We start from the raw sequence: 12,552 nt of genomic DNA, 5'->3' as shown, positions 1-12,552 counted from the left end.
GGAGGTTCCTTAAAAAACTAAAAATAGAACTGCCATACAACCCAGCAATCCCACTACTGGGCATATACCCAGAGAAAATCATTATTCAAAAAGACACATGCACCCCAATGTTCATTGCAGCACTATTTGCAATAGCCAGGTCATGGAAGCATACTAAATGCCCATCAACAGACGAATGGATAAAGAAGATGTGGTACATATGTACAGTGGAATATTACTCAGCCATAAAAAGGAACGAAATTGGGTCATTTGTAGAGACATGGATGGACCTAGAGACTGTCATACAGAGTGAAGTAAGTCAGAAAGAGAAAAACAAATATATATTAACGCATATATGTGGAATCTAGAAAAATGTCACAGATGAACTGGTTTGCAAGGCAGAAATAGAGACACAGATGTAGAGAACAAACATATGGACACCAAGCGGGGAAAGCAGGGTGGGTGGTGGTGGGATGAATTGGGAAATTGGGATTGACATATATACACTAATATGTATAAAATAGATAGCTAATAAGAACCTACTGTATAAAATAAATAAAATAAAATTCAAAAAAATTAATTAATTTTTTAAAAATCCATTAAAAAAAAAAGAAAGAAAATGTCATGGGTATTTTGATAAGGATTGCTTTAAATCTATAGATCGCTTTGGGTAGTATGGCCATCTTAACAATATTCTTCCAATCCAAGGGCATGGGATGTCCTTCCATTTCTTTGAATCATCTTCAGTTTCCTTTATCAATGTTTATAGTTTTCAGCATATAAGTTGTTCACCTCTTTGGTTAAATTTATTCCTAGGGTTGTTTTTTTTTGTTTTTCTTTTTACCCAGTTTTAAACGGGATTGTTTTTTTCACTTTCTCTTTCCTATATTTCATTGTTAGTGTAAAGAAATGCAACTGATTTCTGTATATTAATCTTGTATCCTGCTACCTTTGAATTCATTTATTTGTTCTAATAGTTTTTGTGTGGAGACAGAGGCAATATCTAGGATTCTAGTTTTGGTGACTTTTGGATTATAATGGCATTCACAGAGAAGGGGAATATAGGAAGAAAACAGACTTGGGGAAAGAGTATGAGTTTAGTTGGACAAAAACTTGCAGGATAAATAGCCTGCATATCCCAATAGGATATGCAGTTTTGAAATTTAGGAGACCCTGGGATAGGAATAATCTATCAATTAAATAGGTTTAATGGCAGTCTTAAATGTCTATATTCCCAAGGACCTGAATAGCCTGAATTGAACTAATACAGTAAGATTTTAAGAATTACCACATAATGGATCAACTTCATGATCCCCCTTCAACCGCCTTCCTATTTTATTTCAGGTGACCAAGGGATAGTCTCTAGGAAGATGTGATTTTCCTCTCAGTAACCAACTCAAAAGATTAAGGATGTTCTCTTAAAAAAAAAAAAAGTTCTTAGAACTCAATCTTGCCCCTCCCTGCTTCACACCTTCTACATGGAGATGGGAGCCTTGAATGAGCCAGTGAAAATCTATCCATCATCTACTCCCAGAGAATCCAGCCCAAAATATCAAATCTAAACAACTGCGGCTCTTTATAGACTCTCCCTGGGGCAGCCGGACTGTTTACAGGGAAGAAGGAAAAAGATAAAATCATGGATAATTTAAGTTAACGGAGCCAACAAGAGATCTTAGGCACCGGAGCCGGAGGCATGAGGTATCCCCTCCAGCCTCAGCTGCCAAGGGGCTTGTGCCACCACCTCCATCTCACAGAAACATCCCTGCCTGGCCTGAGAGTAGAGCTGACGAAGCGCCCTCCACCGACACTGCTGAGAACATACCTCCTCTCTTTTCCCGAAGCAGTGCCCTTTCTGGTCTCACTTTTTTTGTTGTGTAAAAACCCGTTTTTCCCCAGTGAATTTTATTCAGGTTTTGAGGATGTTCATACATTATTTGTTGATTTTTGTCACTTTCATCCTCAAGGAGGCAACATCACCAGGCACCTTACTAAGGCTGTGTAGTAACTACACAACCAATCTCTTAACAATATTTCGAACTTTCAGATTCACCAGAAATCAAGTTCTGACCCTTAGAAATGTTTATTTACAGGCCTCCTTCTACATCAATGTCTATACCAATTGCTGGTGAATCTGAATCTCTGGAAGAAGATAGAAAAGGTGGAGAGACTCTCAAAATTCATCTTGGGATAGCAGGTATGGATGTGTCACTTACTGGTTTTTCAGTTTGTGAGAAACAGTACTACCCTAAAAGTTTCCCAACGTCCCTCCCAGATTTAAAATTCTGTGGGTATATATGACTTGAAATGGGCCAATAATTATCAGCAGTTTCAATTATGCAATTTTTGTTTAAGCCAATGCTTCATTTTGTCTAAAGGGCGTGTTATCCTCTGACCGATTAAAAGCTAAATGTTGCAGTGACACTCCCACCCCCACCACTGTATGCCTCTACTCCCCACAGAACGACAGGACACAACAGGATTGTTCCCGTTCCACATGCCCAGCAACTTCTGCCAGTCACCTCTCAGGTGGTGCTTCTCTTCCATGAATCACGTACCCTCTGTCATTGGTTCCCAAACATTAGTGCACATCAGAATCACCTGGTGGCTTGTTAAACCATAGATTGCTGACACTGCAGCCAGAGTTTTTGATTAAGTAAATCTAGGTTGGGGCCTGAAAACTGCATGACTAAGTTCCCAGGTGATGCTGCTGGGCTCCAGGCCACACCTTGGGGGCCACCTCTCCAGGCAAACACCTGGTCATAGGCTGCTCCCCGAGCTAAAAGCAGGTGGGGGAATGTCAAGTTGGCTGGGGAAAAAAGCATTTATGAGCTTCCTTTTTTCTCCCACGCCGTGTGACCGGGTTTATTATTTGAAAGAATGAAAAGAAAGGTGTAGTGATGTGATTCACATTTTCACCACTTTTCAGATTGCAAAGGTAAGATTTCTTATGCGTAATAAGGATTCTCAAATTTCCTGATTTGGGATCAGTGAATCCTTTGTGTACTTTTAACTCTTCCATTTAGCTCCTTGTCTTCAGTATTTAAATATTATGAATTCTTTCTCATGTTGGAAACCAAACACTCATTAGCCCTACATCCTTCTCTATCTACTGCTCTCCCATAGGCTCGCACTCTCCTTCCCCCACCATCCCCCACCCTCTTTCTCTCAGACTTGTTATAACCAAACTTCTAGGAAGAATGTACTGCCCATTTATTCCTAAACACACGTGTGGTCTGGCTTCTGCATTCTGCCCTCTCTTGATGATGTCTCCAAGAACATGACTGTCAAATCCTGTGGGCATTTTTTTCTGCTCTCATCTGAATAAATTGGCCATTTATTCTTTCTGGAAGCTTTCTCTTCCCTTGGCTCCCACCTCTTTGCTCTAGCTTCTCAGAGGCTTCTTTATCTTCTTCCACCTTCCTGTTAAAATATCGATACTCTCCAGGATTTGGTTCCCTCCACTCACTCTCCCTGGGTGATGGCATCTGTACCTGGGATTTAACTATCACACAAATGTAAATGTGATCATGTAAATATGAGTTAATATGTTTGATTTACAAATTCGTGTTGCCTCCAGGCCTCCGTCCTGACCACAGGCACATATTTCCAAATGCTTTTTGGAAAGGTCCACTTTATGTCACATTAGACTGAAACCCATCTGTTTATCTTTTTTTTCTCAGCAAGCTTCTAAGTTCTTCGTGATCAGGTCTTAATTTTTCTTTGTATCAACAGTATGATGGCCAGGGACACAGTAGAAATTCCATGAATAGTGAATGGGTGTCCTCAGGTGTCTCAGATTCCACATACCCAGCACGCCGTCTTCCTAACTCTTGCCCCTGTATTTTCTGTTGCAGTTATCCTGGCACACACTTCTAGTTAGTAATTAAGTACTGTCACTTGTGCCTGCTCAACATCTCGCAGCTGAATTATTATGAAAATCTTCCCTCCTTCACCCCCTGTTCATCCTGCTGCCAAAGTGATCTTCCCAAAATGTCAATCTGGTCAAGTCACACCCTTTCTTAAAGCCATTGAATTATTTCCTTCCTTAAACCCATAGGAGAAGGTCCTTCATTATCAGGCATCTGCTCGTCTCTCTCTTTCCTTCCGTCATCTACACCACTACCCTATATGCCAACTTTACCAAACTGTTTGCTTTCCTACAGACAAGGCATGCTTTTCCCTATGCTTTTCCCTGCCTAGGCTAGCCGAGAAATTCCTATGCTTTGTTAAAGACCTGGAGTTAACCTCCTCTATGAAGTCGTTCCTTCATTACCAAGTAGTGTTCGATGCATTTGTCCTTTGGAGCTCTTGATAGCTTCTTTTTGGTGCTTGTATTTTGGTACTTGCCACGTTGTATTATAACTGCTTCTACTCTAAACTGTGAAGCATATATTTTATCTTATTTATTTTGTACCCCTATATCTTGTACAGTATTGGGCCCTGACCTGGTAAGAGCTTAATAAATATTTATTGAATGAATACATTTTGAAAACCAGTAAATAAATGGATGAATTAAGATCTGAGCCAATGCTAGGAGTAAAGTATATAACGCTTGATATGAACCAACTCTTTTAGTTCAGAATTTGCTGTGGCCAAACATTTGGGCTTAGGACCCCTGTCAAGCAGGGCTAGGGATGCTGGTTTGGATTTGTACCTTACAGTCTGTCCAGAAATGAGAAACCCTTTGCAGAAGGGCCAGGTCGCTCCAGTAGCTTACTTATTTGGCAGCATTTGTTGGCCCATCTGTGTTCAATATCATTTATAGAACTGCTGCTATAATTGCTGTGTTACTCAGTTGGTTTCCTTTTGCCTCTAAGTGAAAAACAGTTCTAGTTTCCAAATATTTCACCCTAATGAAAATGGTCACAGTTCTGCATTCTGTGGAAGAAGCCTAGTTCTGGAAGTACATAATTGGCATCTGGAATATGCACATTATTAGGAAAATAATAGAAATAGCTTTGACACTGCTTTTTTTGTACATTTACTTTGAAACTGAATACTATAATCAACTTCTGAAGAACCTTATTCTCAGTGCTACATCACACGCTGTGTTGATGTCAACCACAGACATCTGTCCAAATTATAGCCTAGCACCAGCATCACTAACACAAAAGTACCAAAGTGCTCTTTAGTCTACTGTCGTGATGGATTTGGGGAGCAAGATTTCCTCAAAAACCAACCAAAAACCTGGCAATTTTGTGAGAATTTATAAGAATCCATCTGACTCCTTTTTATAAGAGAAATACTAAATATAAAAACTGAAATAGTTTTATTTAAGATAGAATGCTATTAAATCTTATGAAAAGTACTATAGCACTTCAGTAAACTGAGGTATTTAAGTTCTTTGCACAGTATTTCTTGCAGCACAGTTGTTTACATTGTACTGATTTAAAGGGATTTCTTTCACTCTGTAACTTGATAATGAACTTAGTTTCTAAAATACATAGATTAGAATACAAATCGACCATTGACTTGTTGACAGTAATAGTAACATTATGTTACGACGTATTGCAGATCTCTCAGCAAAGAGTGCCTCTGTTCCAGATGAACTTGGTGCCTGTGGACATTCTAGAACATCAAGCTATGCAAGCCAGCAGTCAAAAGTATCAGGTAGAGGCTGAGTGAAGTTGAATTGCTCTGAAGGGACTTGGAATTGCTATGGTGCGGGAGGAGAATGTTTGGTTGCAGTGTGTGGGTTTTTTTGTTTTTTTTTTTAATAAATTTATTTATTTATTTTTGGCTGTGTTGGGTCTTCGTTTCTGTGCGAGGGCTTTCTCTAGTTGCGGCGAGCGGGGGCCACTCTTCATCGCGGTGCGTGGGCCTCTCACTATCGCGGCCTCTCTTGTTGCGGAGCACAAGCTCCAGACACGCAGGCTCAGTATTTGTGGCTCACGGGCCTAGTTGCTCCGCGGCATGTGGGATCTTTCCAGACCAGGGCTCGAACCCGTGTCCCCTGCATTGGCAGGCGGATTCTCAACCACTGCACCACCAGGGAAGCCCTGCAGTGTGTGTTTGATACTAGTGTTACATCCAGAGTGATTTTCTCTCACAGGATATAGCTCTTGCCACTCCCGGTCATCTAGTTTCTCTGAGCTCTGCCACAGGAGAAATACCTCAGTGGGAAGTACATCAACAGGAATTGAAAGTATTCTAGAGCCATGTGATGAAATTGAGCAAAAGATAGCTGGACCAAATCTTGATACAGCTGATAAAGAAGATGCAGCTTCGGAAACACTCAACAGGTATCATTTTGGTCTCAGTTTAAATGGAAAAAAGAAAAAAAAAAAAACACTTTTTTTTTCATAACATAATAAAAAAGGAGGAAATTTTTAAAAATTATTTTCAAAGATGCCCAGTGAAACAAGATTCTGTAGAATCTCAGCTGAAGCGAGTTGATGACACCAGAGTGGATGCAGATGATATTGTGGAGAAAATATTACAAAGTCAAGACTTCAGCCTAGATTCCAGTGCAGAAGGTGTGTAGATAACCATTAAGTATATATGGATGTACGTGACCCGTGACCCGGGTTTGTATAATCAATGTGGTCAGCAGTAAAGAGTCAGTACATTATGATACTGAGTGTTGGGTATTTGTAAAATAAATTTCACACCCATAAAAATCTGAAGATAACTTTTTAGTTCATTTGTTAATGGATATTAAATTTGGAAAAGAATTAACTTTAGTTTAAAAATATCAATTTTAAAGAAAACTTTTATTGTATTTTTTAACTATGCATCAATGTCTGCCATGATTATATACCTTATGACAGATATCTACATCTGCTTTGTCATAACTGGGCATAAGTACCTCAAGTCACTGTTGCAATTTGGAAGGTTAGGTGGTGATCTTAAAGTGATAGTGAGTAACAGAATGCCTCATTCCCTCCTTAGCATTTTCACTGAAACTGAAAATTTACATGCCACCAGTTTGAAAGTTATAATTATTCATGCTGGTGTGAATAGAGAGCAGTTAACAATGGACTTAGTTTCGTTATGTAACTGGTTGTAAAGAGATAATTAAACCCTACTTGAGGAAATTTGTAGGAACAGCTGTCGTCTTTACTCGGCTTTAAGAAAAACAGCTTTAAGAAAGTTAACAAGAAGTAACTATTAGGATATCTTTTAAACTGCCTGCTTTAAAACATATATGTAGTTCTTTTTTTAAGTTTTTATTTCTTTAACAAAACTGAAATGTAAAATGTGAATTTATTATAATATGAATATTATTTGACAATAATCTAATAATTGTACCTATAACAAATATTGTAAATGTGTATTGCAGAAGAAGGACTGAGGTTATTTGTGGGTCCTGGGGGAAGTACAACCTTTGGCAGTCATCATCTTCCAAACAGGTATGTAGTCCAAAGAGTATCTTACTAAAATAAAGAATAGACTGACTTTTTCTTTTAAATGCTCATGAGTGGAAGATGAAGGTTACAAAGTTTGTATTAGATTGAGGCTAGAAAGCACAATATTAGTAGTTCCATGAGAAGAATTACAGCTCTTAGTGTAGCTCTTAGTTTTCCTTATCCTGAATATGTTTGAAATTGTATTTTATAAGTTTATTTGTTGACTTCCTTAGATGTATTTTTAGAATGTATTAGTAGAGAACTGGTAGAGCACCGGGCAAGCTGCAGTATATAAAAAGGACATTTAGAAAAGAGTTCTTAGTCTGATATCTTAGAGCAAAGCAAAATTATATTTTCAATCAGTGATCTTGTCTGTTATGAGCAGTTACACAACCACTCAGTAGCAGACACTGATATTAATCTTTTTTGTACTCTCTTTTCTGCGCCCCACTAGAGCCTAACATACATATTAAGAAAAATAAGTTCGGAAAACTAATCTTCATGTTGGTAGTTACTTAGATTCAGATGAGGAAAAGGCAGCTGCCAAACTTAGCATTCTGGTTCCCAGCACTGCAGCAGATGATAGTGAGCACAGATGCTGAGGACACCTGAGAAATTCTGATCGGTCCACTGCTTCCCCACAGCCTGATCCCTCTGCACCCAGTACCCAGTATTTCTGTGGAGTATTTATGTAGAATTCCAGCACAGCGACAGTCTAAGTCAGAGTTGCAGGGGGAGGGAGCCCCCTTGGTCCAAGACAGTTATTTTATTCTCTAATGCTCAAAACCAGAAAGAACGTTTAATTCATTTCTTCTACCAATACTCATTTTATTGCGTACCTCCTATGCGTCCAGCACATTGCAGGGCCCGAAGGATACAAAGGAGCAAACACCTACGTCAGCAACTAACTACCTTCAGACGTGATAGGTGGGAATAAAAAGGTGCTGTGGAGGAGGAGTTAATTTGAAAAGAGGTTTATAGAGGAGCAACACAATTTAGACCTTTTGTAACTTTCATTTACTTATCCACTTGTTAAATTCAGTAACAATTTATTGGGCCAACTTGTGGGTAAGGGTGCAAAGAAGAAAGACCCAGCTCTTACCCTCAGCTAGATTATAGTCTAGCATGTGAGTTTGGAAAACTACAGCCCGTGGGCCCTGTTGGCTCACTGCCTATTTTTGTAAACAAAGTTTTATTGGAATACAACCCACCCGTTTATGCATTGTCTAAACATATTGTCTGAATTGGCTGCTTTGTGCTACAGTGGGAGCCATGAGCAATATAACAGAGACTGTGTGGCCCTCCTAAGATATTTGTTATCTGACCCTTTCTAGCAGGTGAGATAGACAAATAAACTAAATTTTATAGTAGTATGATAAATTCTATAATATATTGAAGTAGAGGAAACTCTGAGATGGCACCTCACTCAGACAGAGAAAACTTCCTGGAAAAGTTGACACTTGAAGAGGGTCTTTGGGAGAATAAAAGATAAGTGAGCGGTTACGAAGGGGGTATGTGGAAGACAGATATTCCTGGTAGTAGGAACAAATAGAAGGAACTTAACAGGCATAATAATTATAATATATAATTATATAATAGTGAATATACAATAATTATAGGCAATACTTATTGAACTTTTATTAGTTATGTGCTGAGCACCATGTGTATGTTTCACTCAATTCTCATCTCTTTCAATACTCAAAAAAATACTATTATTAGTTTTTTGTTTTTGTTTTTTTTTTAAACACTTTGGCAGTTTCTTTTTTTACTTATTTTTTTTTTTAATTTATTTATTTATTTTTGGCTGTGTTGGGTCTTCGTTTCTGTGCGAGGGCTTTCTCTAGTTGCGGCAAGCGGGGGCCCCTCTTCATCGTGGTGCGCAGGCCTCTCACTATCGCGGCCTTTCTTGTTGGGAGCACAGGCTCCAGACGCGCAGGCTCAGTAATTGTGGCTCACGGGCCTAGTTGCTCCGCGGCATGTGGGATCTTCCCGGACCAGGGCTCGAACCCGTGTCCCCTGCATTGACAGGCAGATTCTCAACCACTGCGCCACCAGGGAAGCCCCTATTATTAGTTTTTTAAAAGAGGAAACAAAGATAAAAAGAGGTTAAGGAAGTTTACCCAAGGAAGGCCTTAAAGCTAGTAAGTGTTAAAACCAAGGTTATACCCATGTCTCTTGAGTCTAAAGCCCATTCATTGCACTTAATCATTTTATCTTACTGGCTTATGAATAATATCACCTACTTAGAGAATGCCCATAAACAGGTTTTTCTAAGGAGGTGGGGCATGTGAAATGGAGTTGTGGGACATGAGGCTGGGAAGTATCTTGAAGACAGGTTGTAAAGGGCCTCCGTCACCATAACAAAATGTTTACCCTTCTTGTGTACACTGGGGAGCCATTGGTCATTCTTCAGCAGGGAACTGACCTATCAGACTGGCATTTTAGAAAAGTAACTGGCCATAATTTTGAGGGTAGATAGGAGCAGGGAAAGACTAGTAGCAGGGAACAGGTAGAAGAATGACATTTATAAGGACAATGATATGTATGGTAGAGAAAATGTGTTTTTGAGTTAAAGAGACAGGTTCACATCTTAACCAGACCACTTTGGGAGTAAATCATTTAACTTCAGTTGAACTTACTCTATTGAAAAATGTGATCATATGCCTACTTCATGGAGTTGTTTTAAAGTATAAATGACATGATATACTCAGTAAGCCCTAGCTACTATTATTTTAGGTGGAGAAACAGCAAAAGCTACAGTTCCAACCAAAAGGAACCAAAATAAGAAACGCATGGGCTATCTCATTAGACTGCTCAGGGTCCAGTCATAGCTCTTCCACTATTGACTTTACAGTGTTAGTAAACTCTCTGTAAGCCTCATTTTCCTCACCTGCAAAATGGGAATGATAAATAAGTTACGTAACTCATAGGATTTTTGTGAGGGTTAGGTTAGATCATTTATGTAAAGTTATTTAGCACAGTACCTGGCACATAAAAAGTTCTCAATATATGCTAGCTATTTGTGTTGTTACTCAGAGAAAAGAAAGATAATTTCTAGTTGAGAGAGAATCTAGGACCTAGGATATAAAGGCATTTATGTAGTTAAGAATTCTGGCTCCCGTCCTCCTTCCAAATGAATGTTTAAAAAAATCACCCAATACCTGAAAGCCTAAAGGGACAATTAGGGGTTGAAGTAGATTCATATTACATGCTGAAGAATGTCAGAAACAGTGTGTTATGGTGAAAGGAGGAGAGGCCATGGAGTCAGATATGGGTTCTGTTCCTGGCTTAGCCATAATTACCCAGCTTAGCCATGATCTTGACATATTGCATCTCTCACTTGCTACCAAAAAGACAGCTGCATCCCTGGGAGAACAACACACGCTCTGGAGTGGGCTGCCTGAGTTCAGTCCCAAGCTCCACCATTTATTAGCTGTGTGTCTTTGGTAAGTTACTTCACTTCTGTCTGCCTCAGTGTCCTCACCTGTAAAATAGTGATGATAATAGAACCCACCTCATAAGAGTTAATACTGTTAAAATTAAACGAGGGAAGACATGGTACTGCTTAGGACAAAATCTGGTATGCAGTAAACACTCAAGTACTTTATATATACTAATTAAAGGTCTGTCTTTCAGAGTTCTTATGGCAGTTAATTTGAACTGTCCAGCAAGTACTTGTACACATAGGCTCTCCATAAATAGTGGGTATTCATCAGAGAAGCTAATGTGTTAGTGTTAGATCCATTATGTAAGATAAACTAGTAGCACAGGATGAAACCAGAATCATTTACCTAGGGCACAGAAGAGGCACAAGAACCACAGTTCCAAAAGGGAACCTGTGAGATTGAAGAGAACAGGGCAACAAGTGATAGAGACTTGGGGAGGACTGTTTGCAGTAATCCAGTTTAAGTCTAGTGGATACAGCCTGGCCAGCTCAGGGCTGCTTACAGAACCCTGCATGCACCTCCTTGCTTGCCTTTGGGACATCTCATTTCTGACAAGGAGTCTGCTTTCATTTCTACTTTTATTCCTCTGTGATTTATCTTTCATCTCTGCCTGCTTTTAAGCTTTTCTCTTTACCTCTGGTTTTTAGCAGTTTGGTTATGATGTGCCTTGGCGTGTTTTTCTTTGTGTTTATTCTGCTTAGGGTTCATTGAGCTTCTTGAGTCTGTGGGTTTCCAATTTTCATCAAAATTGGAAATTCTGCAGCCATTATTTTTCTCCACTCCTTCTGGTACCCCAGACTTAAAAATTGTAGCTCCTGCATCCCTGAGCTCTGACCTGAGTCCTCCACTGACAGAGACCACCTAGCTGTATCTGGTCTTACTGATCTCTGGCATACTCAGAGTGAAATGTCAGGTAGTAGTCCCTGACATCTTGACAAATGAGGAGATAGGTGCCTGGTGATAACTTTAAGCAGTAATACCCTCCCACCATGCAATACCACTTTCGCTTTCCTCCTAATCACTCAGGAGGGGTCAGTGAAAGGGTAGAATGATCCTCATCCAAAAATAAATCCAGCTCCCTCAAAAAGACACTGTGTTTACAGGCTTACAGAAAACCTTTATCAGGGGAGTTCGGGGGTTTTTTTGGTTTGGTTTGGTTTGGTGTTTTTTTTGTTTGTTTGTTTGGTTGGTTTTTTTTGCCGTGCTGCAAGGCTTGCAGGATCTTAGTTCCACAACCAGGGATTGAAATTGAACCCGCACCCTTGGCAGTGAAAGCACAGAGTCCTAACCACCGGACTGCCAGGGAATTCCCAGTTTGGATGTTTTGAGCGCTACCTGCCCTGGACTCCTTACATGGTGCCCTGCAATAAACACTGCACTTTCCTTCAGCACCAAAAAAAACAAAAACAAAAACCTTATCCTCCCAGACCAAGAAACAATAGACGGAACATGTGTTCATTCCATTATAACGTAAGGCCAAGGTACCAGGTGAATCGACAATAGAAAAAAAAAAAAACCTGTTGATGAGGTCTTTACTTAATTTAAGTATTTCTAAGTACTTTATTCACAAAGCTTGCAAATTTTAAGTCTTTTAGTATTCTCCATATTTCATTAATAGAGGTCAGTTAGTACCTGGCATATTAGGGCAAAGGCTAAGCTGCTATCATAAAGAGACCCAAAAATAAAATGGCCAGCCTGGAGGGACCGCTTTGCCCCAGAAATGATTCATTGATGCAGGCAAAATGATGTCTTTGTCCTCTACCATCCTCCTCACCTGT

The 12,552-nt window shown here is 39.5% G+C and overlaps 1 protein-coding gene across 7 annotated transcripts in view; it reads left to right on the top strand.

The window, feature by feature from the left end:
- The window catches only part of EEIG2 (EEIG family member 2), a 113,485-nt gene that overhangs the window by 88,520 nt on the left and 12,413 nt on the right, over window positions 1–12,552 (top strand). For 3 of the 7 annotated variants that reach the window (XM_082452655.1, XM_082452658.1, XM_082452659.1), the window contains exons 6-10: window positions 2,070–2,173; window positions 5,494–5,589; window positions 6,032–6,221; window positions 6,328–6,455; window positions 7,262–7,331. In XM_082452655.1, the coding sequence (XP_082308781.1) occupies window positions 2,070–2,173; window positions 5,494–5,589; window positions 6,032–6,221; window positions 6,328–6,455; window positions 7,262–7,331 (588 nt within the window). The other 4 variants (XM_082452656.1, XM_082452657.1, XR_014261296.1 and 1 more) reach the window with 4 other exon arrangements.

Source organism: Balaenoptera physalus (assembly GCF_965194825.1).
Source record: "Balaenoptera physalus genome assembly, chromosome: 1".
Taxonomy (NCBI): Eukaryota; Metazoa; Chordata; class Mammalia; order Artiodactyla; family Balaenopteridae; genus Balaenoptera; species Balaenoptera physalus.
Note: the sequence above shows the minus strand (reverse complement) of the source record. Positions and strands in the feature narration are given on the sequence as shown.